Source organism: Siniperca chuatsi, linkage group LG12, assembly GCF_020085105.1.
Source record: "Siniperca chuatsi isolate FFG_IHB_CAS linkage group LG12, ASM2008510v1, whole genome shotgun sequence".
In the NCBI taxonomy this organism is placed as follows: domain Eukaryota; kingdom Metazoa; phylum Chordata; class Actinopteri; order Centrarchiformes; family Sinipercidae; genus Siniperca; species Siniperca chuatsi.
Window position 1 is genome coordinate 12057690 of NC_058053.1, and position 16420 is coordinate 12074109.

The window sequence follows — 16420 nt, forward strand, 5'->3', positions numbered from 1 at the left end:
TAATTAACTACATGAGATCTGTCAAGTCTAGGGGATCAATATCTACTTTACTTCAAAGACCCTTTCAGGAGGAATAGTAGTGTATAGTTAGTTTAATATTTGTTGTCTGGTGGCCAGTTACGCAATTAAATGGGCAGCTACAGCGGTGTAAACAGGTGTGTCCTCACCAGGAGCAGGATTTGCGGATGTCCGATGAGAGCCAGCGCAGTGGAGAGCTTCCTGCGGGTGCCACAACTGTAACCACCAGTAATGATGTTTCTGTGGTAGTTCAGCTCCAGCCTCTTCAGTAGGTAGTTCACCACCTTTAAAGGAAACATACAGGGGATTATACAGTGGATGAACAAAATAACAAACACCATATGAAGATATGAGTAATGTTTAACTTAAATGCCAATTAGTAGTACATTTTACCTTTTAAAGTGACAAGACAGTAACCACTTTTACATGTGAGTTTTCAAAGCAATATCAAGGCATCAAATCAATTATTAATTATTGCATGGACAGCCACCTTTAAACATCTTGTTAGATGCTAGTTGAGAAATACCACAAAGCTGATGAATCTCTGTGACATAAACACACCAAAACCACTTGTATGCATTGCTAACATGCAAAGACATGATCTGGTGTAAGAATGACAAACTGTAAATTATATAAAACAATAGTAATTTAAGGTAATAACATTTGCTTTGTCTTCTTCCAAATAGGTTTATATCTGAAGGAAAGCAACGGAAACCTCCAACCCATCTCTGCTGCAAACTGCTATCATTGTAGAAAATTTTTAAATGCAGTCATACACTGGGAGTCAATACGTTTAATGATTGCTATACATTGCTCAATGACCATAAAGGAATATGAGACAATTTCATAGACCAATATGTTGCTCAGTAGTTTCATGCACACGAGGATAAAGTCAACCCCCATTTGTGGCTCCAGCAGACCTTTACAGGAAGTTGATTTTCCACTTTCATCCATCAACCAGAGACCCTCTCTCTGGAGAAAAGGTCCAATATCCCACTACACACAATTCAGGATCCAATCACAGTAGGAGAATTTGAATTTACAGAAAGGTTTTCTGAGGGCAAAGGGCAGCCTATATTATGCATATTTAATTTTGTTTGTACAACAATGATGACTTGATACTTGGTGACTTTATTCTATCTAAACTCCATGCTGTCCTGGGGCTTCAGCTTTAGAGAACAGGAACTGACACAGCACAATCTACTTGGTGCATATAAATTTATCCTGTGTGTTAAACCACATCGAATGCAGAAATAACCATTTCAGTCACTTCCAAATCTCTATGCTTGCCTATATTAATCACATGAAATAGTGTGCTGTAAATACCAGTTCATTTTCAAATAGCTTGAGGTGATTTGCCATCAGTACGCTTCAGCCTTTTTCCCATCAGTTGGCAAGTTTGGAAACTAAATCAATGAAGCAAACCAATGGAATAGATAACTTTCTCTGCTTTTCTCTGTAAGAGGATTTGCCTTTAGTGTTGATTTTTCTGTATGATTCTGAGTTCACTGACCCGGGTTATTAGAACACAGTGTAGGACATTACATACTTTAGACAAATACCCAGTATCAGCAACTAAATTTGAATGATTAACACTGGCAACATAGCACACAGCATATATCTGACTGATCAAAATATGTTGTTTTTTTATGTTCTCTCATAAAAGCTCTCTTTCTATCACCTTTGATGTAACAGCTCATTAAGCCTGACAAAACCATGTCAATGCGAAATGACCCCATTAAGGCTTGTCTCATTATCCACAGCCAGGGAACTGTCAGTGGGAGACAACATAAGAGGAACTCTATATATAACCTCATCTTTGTGAATTAGCCCGACTCCGATGCTGTGGCCATTATAACCACTGTTGTCACTACCCTGACCAGAGAAGAGGAGCTGTAACAACAGCAGCGATGGCGATTAGAACCAGACAGATCCATTTATGTGCTTTACTGTCTGTGTAACTACGTATGTGTCTGTGTGTCTATGTGCGTACTTGCTAATGTGTGTGTGTGTTATTCTGTTTTTAACATGACTGACATTGTCAGAGACAATCAATGTTTTGTGCTTCTGCATCCTAAGTTGTAAAATAACATAGAGGGAGAGAGAGAGACAAACATAGATAGATGTTTTACTGCATACAATTTCGATTTGTCATGATGTTTTCTACACCGACGCTCTGATGTTTTTCCGCACACCTCAGAGCTGTTTCTTTTCTGTTTCTTTTTGGAAAAAAAATCAAGATGGAAAATCAAAAATCACATCTGTTGATTGGTTGCTCTGTAGCAGCAGCAACAAAAGACAGGCACACTCAGTAATCAGCACAGAAACAAGACTGATTAGTTCTCAGAAAGATAAATGGGAAGAATGGGGCGAAAGTGACATGTCAAATGAGATCCTCTCTTCATCAAAGTATCGTTTAAATGTAAATTTGTCTGCAGCGAAGCATACAGCATCAGCTTAATTCTGAAGTTTGGACTGCACGAGCTGACAACAAAAGCTTTTCCATTTTGCCCCAGATAGTACGGCTTTCAACACACATCACTCAACACTTCACACCCTCTGATTCAGTATGCATGGAAGCATCAACTGTTACTAGTCCTGCAGTGGAAGTGCACGTTTGAATTTATATCAGATCCCATGTCATTTTGTGGATGGTGTTGTCACTACCCGGAGCTTTGAAAAGCAGCACCGAGTCTGCAGCTCTTCCTTACCGCATCTATCTCCCTCTTTGAGATGCCTCGTATGCGAGCGTAGAAGTACAAGTGCTCTTCTCCAGTGAGCAGATCGTCCAGTGCATCCACCTGGGGACAATAGCCGATGTTGATTCCCTTGTTACGACACTCCATGATGTCTACCAATTGCCTGGGGTGGAAAAAGACAAAGCAAAGACATATTCTCTTAATTGGCATCCACCACATGGCGTAGGGCAGATGGACATGTTGGGTGTTCCATTGGCCCTGCTGTTTGTAGTTTGCTGTGCTGGGAATACCCACCAAACAATTTAACAGCAGAGCTGTAACAGGGAGCTAGACTGAGTACAGTGGTGGTTTATACCTGTATAGATACAGAAGAGAGAAGATACAGCTGCTACTTGCTAAATCCCAAACCATTTACATTCAAATTTTGGGAATAACTTCTCTCATTTGTGGATATTTGTGTTATGCAAATTTAATCTAGCTCAGTTTCATTAGACAGTGCAGCTTGAGCACTTGTAAAAATAAAATCAAAGCTTTGTCCTGTGATGGGTTTGCTTCTGTCGTGTCCTCTATAGTGATTCTCATGAATCATCTTCAGTTTGTAGGAATATATTTTAAGTATATAAATATCTGATGTGTTTAGGAATGGGCACGCAGTATATAAAGTATAAACAGAAGGAAAAGAAAGAGGGTAAATATGGCCGGCAGCCAGTTACCATAAAGCTAACTTTAACCAATAAAAATATAATTAAATTCTGTTTTTAGAAAATCTGTTTTGTTTTGTTTTTACTGTACAAGGTAAGCTCTTGCAGAAACAGAGAATGTATGTGCTTGACGATGAACAAATACATTCATGAACAGCTTACCCATCCCAGTCCCTAATCTGTGCTGTGCCATCAGTGGGGCTAACATCTCCAGTCAGCATCTTGAAGGTGGTAGTTTTTCCTGCTCCGTTCACTCCCAGCAGACCAAAGCACTGCAAGCAAATACTCATTGCTTAGTAAGCATTTGTCCATTTTATAATGCTATAATACTACGACGGGCTTTTTAAAAGATTACATAGATATAATGGCCAATATTCAGATGTACAAACACAGAAACACTTGGTGAGTATCCTTCCTACAACCAGCCATCATGCAGAGGGATGTGATTTTAAGTAATTTTGGACATCAGCAAACTATATGTATTTATTCCTGGCATAACAGTTGTATTTCCTATAGACAAATCCACCTGGTGATTTATGTGATGTGCTGTTTAGCATCGTTTCCAGTACTGCAGAGGCATAGTCGAACTAAACGCAATTTTACTGACAGTAAAAGCATGGATTCAGATTGATCTGTTATCTGAAGAATGAAGGTGGCCTACAAGGATGTGGATATTGTTCATCTTAAAGACTAGTATGAAATCAGTTAGAATATAGGCTTTGAGATAGAGTTTTTTGGTTTTGTATGTAAATATACACCTCCTGATTTTGTTATAGCAGCCAATACTGCTTCCAACTCTGAAAACTGAAACTCTGTGAACTGTGTTGAGTTTCAAAACACCAACAGTGAGCTGTAACTTAAGTTAAACCTTCACTACTCCGTTGCACAAAATGAACAGTACCTATCTACATGATCCTACTGACTTGGACTGATTTCATTTGTATTAGTAATTCATATTCCGACTATGAGTAAAGGCTTGGGCTTACCTCTCCCGCAGGGATGCCCACAGAGAGCCTCTTGACAGCATAGACCTTCTTCTTGAGGTGTTGATAGACTTTAGTGAGCTGATTGACCTGCAGTATGTCTGAGCTGGCTGCTCCACTGGACACACGAAGGTGCTCAGCCGCCACATCGTCATCCTCATCCTCACAAGCCACCTTGGGCACAGTCTTTCTGCCCCAAATAAGATGACTGTAAAGGAAAGAGTAATTTTTTTTAACTACTAGGTGTTGAAGTTAATGTGAGTAACTGGCAGAGACACAGACAATGCCCCATTTAATCTGTGATTGACTGAAACTTCAGGCTTCTGATATTTTTGAGTAATTTAACTTTTTTGTGTTTTCTTTAATTACTTAAATGGACTCATGCATATTCAACTGCTAATGTCCAGGAGAAAACCAATTGCAATTCATCTCAATTCCACATTCTGTACATACAGAATATTCTCAATTTGATTACAAGGCTGGATGTGTAACACAGGAGTTCATGATCATTCACGGCATCACCATGCCGTTTCTGGCTTCCGTTTTCCTCACCTGACTTTGCGCATGAGAGACTTGTTGAGCAGGAGGCGCAGGCTAAAGAAGACCAGGCCTTGGATGAAGGAGGAGATGAACATCCAGCCAAGGGCATCTGTGGAGAATGGGTTCTGATAGGTGTCAATGCCGTAGCCGCTGAGGATCTGGACCTCTATGTTCATCCTGGCCAGCTGAATCATCCCGTTCCCAAAGTTGAACTGGGGGAAGATGAGGAAGGCGTGGCTCAGCTTCTTGAAGATACCCTGGATGACCTGCAGGAGGGAAGGACAGAACAGAAGACATTGAGAGGGGGGTGAAGGTATAAAACTGAGTCAAAGGTGACCTGAGAGCTCATCCTGAATTGTAATCTTCACTTCCCTGTCACTGGATATGTGCGGCATGATTGCCCTTCTCACTCCTCTGAAACTCTATATCACTACAGCTACAGGGACTGGTTGGGTTTCATTCAGAAGTAATGAAAAGTCATACATTTAAGTGTGCATTTAACTACTTCAGAGCTATTCAGTTGCATCAAAAGGCATCTGGACTCAGTTTATGCTGACCTCAGGGTTGCGCATTGAAATTTGACCCAGAAAGTATAGAATGGAGGTGGTCATGATGGTGTTCAGACTGATGAAGAGGTTGATGCACACATAGGTGATGAAAGCCATCTCTGCATCCTTGAAGACGCCTGATAACAGATACATCCATGGGAAGGTAGCAAACCTGAGGAATTGACAATGACAGGAAACTTTAAACACAGCATCAAGAAAAAATAACTCCACACATGCGCCTTAAAATAGCCTTGCTGTGATCTGGCTGGGTTGGTTCCAAATACAGAAAACCCACAAAGACAAACACACAAAGTGGATATGGAAAGTTTATACAGTCCTCCTCACAAATGCACCTTCTGAAATGACATGACTTTGTAACTGAAGTGGTTCAGGCTAAACAGAGCAGCTGTGAGCCTGATGAAAATAGGCACCAAAGAAAGAATACTGAAAAGGGAAGGAGAAAAAATACCACACCATGAGGAGGGTAAACATTCAGTCATGATGCCAAAAGAGAGGAAGATAAATTACTTCTCCCTTTATTCCCCTGGTGGCAGAACATCCTTTTCCTTTTTTTGTTCTCTTTTCTCTCACATAATCTGCTTGTTCATTTGATTGGGGTGTCTGGGTCAGCGAGACACAGAGGAGGGAGAAAAATAAAGAAGAAGAAGAAGAAGAAGAAGAAGGAGAAGAAGAAGAAGAAAGTAGCATGGGAAAAGAAAGACACAGACACAAACAGATAGAGCCAGACAGAGACAAAGCATCTGCGTGCCATGCCCAAAATAAGGTGCTTGGTAGGCAGACTGCGGGTGCCAAGCCATGACAAGGAACAGAAGCAAGAAGGCTGCGGACCAGACCAGGTGGGTGCAGCCTGACAGATGGACGCTGTGATTATTCATTGCTTGGGAGGGAGACATCTGTCTGATAAATGAGAAGCAGAGTGCTGACTTGGCCTCCTAAGATCTAGGGCTCAGGACAAGGCCTGCGACAGCAACAGGAAACATAGGAGATCAAGCTTCTGCTACAGTTGGGGAATGATGTAAATAATCTCAGTAATCCAGATGCAGGAAACATGGCATGACATTGGCTTGACACCTTTCCAAAAATCAAAATCTTGGTGTCAGACTGATTTTAAAACCTCGGTATTTCGAGGTGATAGCTAGCTAGTCATTCTAACACCAAAGTCAGTATTGCCATATTGCCCTGTTACACCCCCCTTCCTCTAGCATCTTTGGCTTGAACAGGATAAACATGTTGGTAGCGATTTTTCTATCAGCCTTTCATTCCTACCACCATCTGTCTTTGCAAGCAATTCTGAAAAATTGAGCTGTGTTTGAGCAGCCTCCTTATGCTCAGTGCTGTAAATCCAACCTGGTGGCACACAAAGTAACATGCAGCAGAGGCTAGAAAACACAGTGTGTATGTGAGGACATGCTTTTGAAAATTCAGAAACCTTTTATTGATTAAATTACTTTGGCAAATCCTTTGCAAGAAACACATGGTCAGTTCGACTGAGGTCAGGTGATTAACAATACTGGCCAAGAACATTCTACCGTTTGGCCATAAAAAACTTCTTGTTGAAGTTGATGTTTTTGTATATGGCAAGGATCATTGTCCTACTGCAGTGAAGCTTCATCAACTGAGTTTTGATGCATTTGCTTAAATCTGAGTAGACAAGATGTTGGATACATCATATTTTGTACACACCATATTTTCATCATTCCATCACTCCGGTAAAGTTGATTGTTGCTTACTAAGGGTTTGCATCTTGTGGTGAACTTGCTTCTTAAAGGAAAACTACTGATTATTACAACTTGGGTTATCAGTTCTATCAGTTATGATAAAAGTTTATTCAACAAAGTAGTTGCTGAGATCTTGGAACACAGCACCACTGAAAACATGTCCACTGGGGCAACAAACACAAGCAGTCAGATGATCATACAGGTTGAAAACAAATCCCCAGGTTAGTCAAATAAATTGAATCCATCAGTTTACAGACCAACTTACTGATTCAACTTTGACCTACTTGCAGTAGTTGTGCTATTGGGATTATTACCGACATTATGGATGCACCCACTTTCAGTTTTTAACACCAAATAAAGTGGTAGCTCAACTGTCAGCTTATTTCAATCTGTATAATTGTATCACCGCTTTGTTTGTTGCCCCATTGGACCCAATTTTGGAATCAAATTTATATTTTGTCAATACTGGGGGGCAAGTCGAATATATCAGGACATGTCTGTATCCTTATGCAAATCATCAGCAACTGCATACATCTATAGTACTGAACATAAAGTATTAAATAGATAAGCACACATGCATAATACCATTGTCTCTCCATGTACATTACAGCAGCCATTAGCTGCATGACTGAAAAGAGTGCTTCTTTGCTCCTGCAGTCCTTAAAGTCTCCCCTCCCTTGTCATTGGTCCCTTGTGTGATTGTATATAAATATATATGTACTTATGACTGATGCTTTTCCTTAGTTTTTTTGTTTTGTTTTGTGTGTAGTTCTGCTCTTACTTTTTTCTTCTTGTTTTCTTACCCATGTGCCACCCAGGATGGGGAAAGAGAGGGGGGTTGAAAAAGACCATTGTACCCATTTTTAGTGCTGTCGCAGTGTTTTGAGATCTTAGCACTTGGTGAGTACAATGTTAACATAACTAACTGAACAGATCGCTGGAGCTACAGAAATAAAACTGAAGATTAATAAAATTAATTGTTTATTAATGAATTGTTTTAATTAATAAAACATAGTTTTCCTTTAACTATGGATTTTTCATCCTCATGATGGCCTGATTCATTGTCAAATCCCTTTTGGTCAACAATGTCATGAACAAAACAAGCCACAAGACCAACAATGGCATCATTTTTCAGTAGTAAATCAACCCCCTAAAATCCCAGTGAACACTTTATTAGACTGCACAACATACACAGATGTTGTGAGGCCAAATGACTCACCCAAAGAGCACCAGCAGCAGGGTGACAGCACCCAAATTTTGCTGATCTGTGAATGCTGGAATCTGGAAGGCTGCGATCACAATAACAGTCAAGGTCACAGGGATCAGATAGATAACCTGTGGAAAAAGATGGGACATGATGCAGCAACATGAAGGCATGTCATTTAATTGAAAAATGAATTAATATGTTATTAATTAAGTCTGGATATCGTCCCAATTTAATAGACATCATACATATGTTTGCTTTTGCTTTTATTGAGCATGATTTTGACACACAAGGGTTCGACGGTATGTAACCAGATTAGTGAGGCGTTCATTTGGGTCTCCTGTTAGGTGATTAGAAGGTGTTACCATGTCATAAAAGAAGTTCACAGCCCAGTAGAAGGGCTCGCTGATGCCAGCGATGTGCTGGAGCCTCTTGGAGCCGCTGTGGTGCTCGTTGACTTCATAGATGGCGAAGCTGGCTGTTGTGATTGAATAACCCGTCATCACACACATAGCCACTAGGATCTGGAGCATTCCCTGGACACTGTGAGAAAAAAAATAGGATTATTCAGATGTCAGTGACAACACTGATGTCATTAAGTCATGTACGGAATTTGTGAATTATCATTCAACCACATCAACTCTATTAATGCCCATTATATTCCTAGATGGTAAACAATTGTGATGTATTCCTTTAGTTGTAACTTTTTTCTGTATAGTGTTCTAAAAAGGTAAAAGGTTTAAAGGCAACCTGATGTCATTCTTTTCTGAAAACAATGGCCCATTTTAAAGCTATCATATCGTTCCCTGCTGTGAACTGACTCATTTGAACTATTGAAATGGCTCACAATAAATAGAATGCCATTAATAACAGCACAACAGCTTTGTTAAAAGAGATGCTTGTGGCTTGCCTCTGACAAGATAATAACTGCAAAAGAAACAGATGGCTTCATGTAGAGAACAACTTCACATTGCTATTGCTGTATAGTCAGTAAGCCAGTGGTGCTGCTGTGAGGCTGCAGAGCCTTTTGTCCAGACTAGACCCCAGGCAATCAGCTGAGGCTTTGATCCCTCAGTTACTCTTCAACCCAGTGCGCTCATTCAAACCTTCGCAATGCCACTACCTGCTCATCTCTCATGCTCTCTCTCCTACCCTGCATTCTACTGTAGTACTGTTATCTCTCTCCTCTGGCCGGGGCTACAACACCACCAGCCAAACAGAATAAGCTGCATGAGGCTGAAAAAGAGGATGAGGATGAAGCTAGTAGAGTGACCGAGTGGGAAGGAGATAGAATAGCAGGGACATGCGGTGGGTGTTTTAGGGCAGCACTAACTATAGAGGATAATCAGCAGCAGCAGCTACTGAGGCTGGTTAGCAGTATGGCCAAGATAGCCGTAGAATTTAGAAGAAAGCTACTGTGAGAATCAAGACATTTGAAGTAATAAGCCTGTTGTATCTTTAACATGACTCAGGCCAAATCAATACATCAAGTGTGGAAGCAGGAAGGAGGATGATATTCTACGTAAATGCTATACACATAAAGAAGTGTGAAGAAACTGAAGGGCAGTAAACACAGATAAATGGTTAGTGCTAATAAAGCTCTGAGAGGACAGACCTTTGTGAGGCCACAGCTTCAGCTCAACCCACTCTTGGAGTGATTTATTTGATTTGATCCTCTGGAACACACACACATTTGTATACATACATGCAAGAACACACACACAAGCACTCATTCGGCAGTCTGGGTCTCTAAAGCAGAATGTGGAGTATTTTAAATAAACTCATTTTGGGAAGTGGGGTAGAATCAATCCACCTTTGTGCCACCTTCAGGGTAAACACTCATTATATTGGGACTCTGATCAATAGTGCAAGCTCAGGGAAATCCATTTAGAAAATCAAATATGGGTAAATACGGCTGTCATGTACCTCCCTGCCCTGAGTCCACCCTGACTTTGATGTCCTGAATTGAAAAGTAGGATGCTTCCATAATTTATCTTGGGCTCAGCCAAACAGCCATCATCATGACTTGACTAGTTTTGGGGATATTTTCACCAATTAGAATGCTAATTAGAATCTTGTTTTGCAAGTGCAGCCATTGATATTGTTGAATAATGACAGTCAATTCAGCAGAAGAAAGAATTTAAAGTGTAGTCCTTACACTGCATCTTCATCATCCGGCCGGCCGAAATAGGGGTGACTGGAAACTGATATGGCTGTAATAGAAAGAAACAGAGTATTATGTTAGCAATAGAAAAACAACAGCATATGGGCTATTTTTCAGCACAGGAACCAAATGAGCAATGATATTCTCTTAGCCTGGGACACAGTCAATTGAAAAATATAGTGCAAGATGATTTCATTTGCTAGAGCACACAAAGGAAATTGAATTTTCTTTATCATTTTTTCAGGGTCTCCTAGATGCTCACAGACATGAACTGCTACCCTACATGTCTCTGCTTACATTTCCTGATATAGGAGAGTGTGAGTTGACCCAAAGCACAACAGCCCTGGAGCAGGTTGGAGGCTCAGTGCCTTGCTCCAGGGCACTTTGGTGGAATTGATGGGTTCTATCAACTAACCCAAATCTGATCTGTAATCAATAACACTACATCACTAGTGCTCTGAAGTCAGATGTTCTCAGAACTGATTTGTATCTTTTCCAATGGGAACGACTACAGCTGCAACTAACAATTACATTCATTATCAATTAATCTGCCGATTTCATAATCAATAAATTATTTGGTCTGAAAAATGTAAAAAAAGTGAAAACTTCCCATCACAATTTTTTATCCAAATTACTCATTTTGTCTGACCAACAGTCCGAAACCAACCAATCATAGAGGGCTAAGGAAACCACAAAATATTCACATTTGAGAAGCTGGAACCAGTGAATTTCTGCCACTTTTGCTTTAAAAAATACTTAAACAATGAACTGATTATTAAAGTTGTTGCTGATTTTTTCTTTTGATCTACTAATAGATTAATCGACTAAATTATAAAAATGGGTTGATCTATTACATTTTTAGAACATTTTAGTTCTCACTGCCTTAAAGGGACAGTTCACCCCCAAATCAAAAATACATATTTTTCCTCTTACCTGTAGTGCTATTTATCCATCTAGATTGTTTTGGTGTGAGTTACAGAGTTTTGGAGATATCGACCATAGAGATGTCTGCATTTTTTTAATATGATGGGACTATATGGCACTTAGCTTGTGGTGCTCAAAGCGCAAAGAAATACATTTGAAAAACTCAACAGCAATATCTCTTTCCAGAAATCATGACCCGGTTACACAAGATAATCCACAAATTTGTTGTGAGCAGTTTCATGTAGGAACTATTTTCTTTCTACTTATAATTCCTACATGAAACTGCTCACAACAAATTTGTGGATTATCTTGAGTAACCGGGTTGAGTTATTCACATTTTTTTGCCACTTTGAGCACCACAAGCCGAGTGTCATATAGTCCCATTATATTTAGAAAATGCAGATGTCTCTACGGCCGATATCTCCAAAACTCAGCAACTCACACCAAAATAATCTAGATTGATAGATAGCACTACAGGTAAGAGGAAAAATATGTATTTTTGATTTTGGGGTGAACTGTCCCTTTAAGCTGAGGCTGTTTTTAAGGTTTCTTTACAGTTCATGTCTTCTAAAGTTGGATTACTAAACAGTTGAGTAACTGTATATTTTCTCTGGGGGATGGGGCAGACAGACTTTCAATACAAAACATTGTTGTAGGTGGGAGTGATCAGCATTTCTAGTGTGGACAGCGGTGGTGTTAAGCCATCACCTTGAAAAGTACCCCCCCCCCCCATCGCTGTGAGTTTGCAGGTAACATTTAATTGATTACACTCTACCCTCGAGGACTTTTATCATCCAATGGGAAAGAAATGTGTGTGTATGCACTTCTGTGCATGCTCTGTATGTTTTTATGAGCATTTCTTCGCGTGTGTGTGTGAGTGTGTGTGCATGTTTGTGTACTCCTGCCGGCAGGCAGATGGTCAGGGTGATACTGAAACAGTGCTGAAAACGTGGGCCAGCCTCGTTCTCTTTAGCATAGCTCCCCAGTGAGCAGCACTCATCAGTATTCACCATGCATAGTGATGTGAGTCTAAGGACACACAGCACCCCCTGGCTTTAATCCAGTGAAATGAACCATGAGTAAACACACTGTTTACAGCTCTCTTTATATACAAAATGCACTGGGTGTATCAGTAGCACCTTCCTAGATAGATATATTTCTTTGTACAATCTCAATCATGTCCAATTTCAAACCTTAGCTTATCTTACAATAATCAGGGAGTGTTGTGTCTGCATGAATGGACAGTCCCACTGAAAATAATAAGCATAGATCTTTTCTAAAATCACTAACTATTGCAAAATATGAGTAAACAGCAACAAGTGTATATTACCATGGAGCAAAAAATTAGATAGCAGTGATATTTACTGTCATTGCCTTTGTATGTATAGAATCACTGATCTATTAAACTGAAATCTCAGACTGTGTCCTTTGTCCTGTCACTGAAGTTTTACATTTTACTTTTTTTTTCAGTGCCAAATCCATCTTACCATATTTACGTGGATCCTTGTCCAATGGAAGATTGGAGCGTAGGATGAAGTTGTTGAGGCTGTTTAAGTATGCTGGCATTGTGTGGTGGCCCTCAGGGTTGAACCAGACCTAAATACATGCAAGCACAAACACAGACATGCATAGAAACCATCACTCACACCGCTACAGATCAGGGTATGTAAGTCTACGACATCTCTACAATATACTTTCCAATGTTTTGAAACCAAGGCTTTAAAGAGACACTAAATGCAGATATCATCATCTGAGAAAATTTACACACTAAAATAGCGGCATGATTGCTGCAGTAAAGCATATTTATGATGACACTGATGGTATAACAATGCAGTGATCTTCTAGCCAAACAACTTCAGCTAGGATGTCAGAGATGTTTTAACTTTCAACTACTCATCAGTACAGCGATTAAAGAGATAATGAGACAGGCAGCAGGGAAGCAGGAGACAAAGTTACCTTAGACAGAGTACGGTTTTTGGGAACCACTCTTAGGTCCATTTGTAAGTCAGGAGGAAGAGGCATGCCAAAAGCAAAGCCACCATACCTGAAAAAACAAACATACATCGATCAAAACAAAGAGCTCCAAATGCCACTGAGAAACAAGATGTGACACAGGTGTGTTTTTCTTTTAATCAAAGCAAATATCCACCTGCAGATGTGAAGCATTTGGGGTAAAAGCATCAGTTCCAACATTAAAAGCATGGCTAACATGATTGACAAGGTTACTAGTATCCCATTCATATTAAGCAGAGCAACAAGGGAAACTGATTCAATTTTGAATCAACATCAATTACATTTCTGCACATTGTTGTTTTGTATACAATAAACTTTCGTTGCAATAGCAACATTGCCAGTTTTAATTCTTTAAAGCTTCCCAGGAAAGGAAATAAAGTCCTTAAATGGACACTTGGAGAATCACTACATTTTTCGTTTAGGTCAATCTACTCTGAATTAGTAAAGCCGAAAAAAAGTGAGTCCCATCCATTATTTTCAAACTATCTCAACTCATCAAAATGATATAATGTCATGAAATGTAGTTCTAAAATTGTACTTGGATTGTCTAGAAACTTCATATAGTTCATGCAATCAGTGTTGATTACCACTCAGACTACAGCAAACTATCAATGAAGCACGAGCTGAATTCTGAATGTGGCTACATTAACCAAATGTACACACTAGTTGCATTCACCTGTTCCTGATAAAGTTATTTGCTGTGGCCACCAGGTAGTTCTCCACATTGATCCCACTCAGGTTATACACAATCTGAGATGAAGGGATTTTCTTATGGGGGGGCTGGAAGTTGTCCCCGTCACAAATCTGCAGTGTACAGAAGAGACAAACACATTACACTTGCCCTTTTTCAAACAATCATGCACATGAGGACAGGAAGACACAGATGCATGAGAACACAAAAACTCACTCACACACACACACATACTCTCTTCACAGTGACCCAGTCTCACCTGTTCCTTATGGGTGCATTTACAGACACTAAATGCTTTGGAGCTGTTCCCTCTGGAAATCCATTTGTTTGAGCTTCTTGTGCAGACCCTTAAAAAGAAACATTCACAAAGTGAAATGGTGGTTCAGTGAAATGATGGGAGTCTGCAGTGCGTGATAATGCCACAAGACTATCCCTAGACACACCCCAGAACACATCTTGAAACGGAGTTGATATGAAGGCCTGCATCAATGCTAAAAACCAGTGCACATATAGTGGCATAAAGAAAGAAAATGGCAAAATCTGCAACCATTCATACAGTAGTTGTGAGCTTACATGATTTTTGTGAGATCAGGACGTAAATATTTTCTCTGACATCAGTTCAAAACTGTTTTCAAAGCTGTTAAATATGTGATGTAATATCATATTGTGTGAAATTTGCTATTGTGGGTTGATGTTCAACTCCCCCACATTTTGTTTTCTGCCAAACGCTTTCAGGGACACTTTGTGCAGATCAAACAGAGATTGTAGCAGTACACACGTCTCTGCAACACTTGCACACTCACATGCACACTTGTTACTTTAGATATGAATTAGACAACAATGAACCATACATCAGGCGATACTGTATATTTTCTATAAATGTAAACTATGTAAATGCAGCACTCAGCACCCTTTCAGTCATTGTCATGTTGTTAGGACATTATGAGCAAAACATGCAGTCCCTCTTGCACCAAAGGATCTTTCATCCTCTCTCTATTTTTGTCTCTCTTGGTTTGTTTGTTTTTTTGCAGAGATTCTTAAAATGCATCCGAGGTCTGGTTCATGAGTGCCAACACTGATTTGAGTGCCTGTAAGGGGAAAATCTCCCCTATAAACACAGGGTGTTTATGGAATACAAATGATGCTCTCACATCGTCCTGCTGCAGGCTTTCGGCCACATACGTTGAGCTGAACAGCAGGAAAATAGAGAGGAGGGACATGAGAGAGACCAGAGAGAGAGAGCGGCAGGAATTAGAGGGAGACAGACTAGTAAAATAAAACAAGGTGAAAGAGGAGGCATGAAAAGAATGACAATGAGTGTAATATGAAAACACTGTACGTGTGGAAAAGGGTAGAATACAGAGAGAAACTGAGCATGGTCATCCAGAGTATTACTGACAAATTTTGCATTTTCAGGGGGGAAAAAGCTAGCATTTGACATGTGATTACATACTCGTTACTGGACTTGTCAAGGCAGGCGTTATCGATCCCAGGGAATGATATCATGGTGTCCGTCAGGTGGCTGGAGTCAGGATTTTGATTACTGAGGAAAACACAGAATAGATAGAACAATAGATTTTGTTTTAGTTATTACTGATGTATTCAAATCAATCTTGGTGGCTGGGGTTTTATAAAGAATTAGAATTCAGGGTTGGTATTTATCAGGTTTTCTTTGTAGAGAAGGTGGTTTAAGAGCAATTTACTAACTCACAACATTGTCCATATAATGACCTTGGGGGCACAGTCAGTGATTCTAATAGAACACTCCTTACCGTGTGGAGCTGGACAGATAAAAGGAGAGTAAGGACATTTGATTTGCCATTTTACATTTACATGGGTTTCTTTTATTTGAGCCCTCCCCTGCCTTTAAACGCACTCAGGTACACTTGTGAAAATTCAGATCATTACATTTGCATTGTTCATACAGGCAAGTCTGAAAACAAAGTGCCCTGAGAAAGTACATAAAGTTCTACAATCTAGAGTTATAATAAGAGAAGACTGAAGCATTTTGACCGTCAACTACCTATAACCTTTCTCAGCGACCCCCAAACCCTAGCATTGATCTCATTAAAAATAAATAAATAAAGATCATTTTTCAATCTCGTTTATATATCAAGCTAAAGAGGACTGGGGTGAGAGTCCGTACGGTCTTTGATATGGATTGGCCCCTCAGCATTTTCTCCCTCGCTACATATC

At 39.9% G+C, this 16420-nt stretch overlaps 1 protein-coding gene across 1 annotated transcript in view; it reads right to left on the reverse strand.

Annotated features, from left to right (window-relative positions):
• Nucleotides 1–16420, reverse strand: part of abca12 (ATP-binding cassette, sub-family A (ABC1), member 12) — a 69834-nt gene that overhangs the window by 3918 nt on the left and 49496 nt on the right. Inside the window, 14 exon segments of the mRNA XM_044216901.1 lie at nucleotides 168–302; nucleotides 2730–2880; nucleotides 3581–3690; nucleotides 4405–4609; nucleotides 4954–5207; nucleotides 5499–5661; nucleotides 8448–8563; nucleotides 8798–8975; nucleotides 10591–10645; nucleotides 13008–13116; nucleotides 13477–13564; nucleotides 14210–14337; nucleotides 14484–14571; nucleotides 15678–15767. Of these exon segments, the coding sequence (XP_044072836.1) occupies nucleotides 168–302; nucleotides 2730–2880; nucleotides 3581–3690; nucleotides 4405–4609; nucleotides 4954–5207; nucleotides 5499–5661; nucleotides 8448–8563; nucleotides 8798–8975; nucleotides 10591–10645; nucleotides 13008–13116; nucleotides 13477–13564; nucleotides 14210–14337; nucleotides 14484–14571; nucleotides 15678–15767 (1870 nt within the window).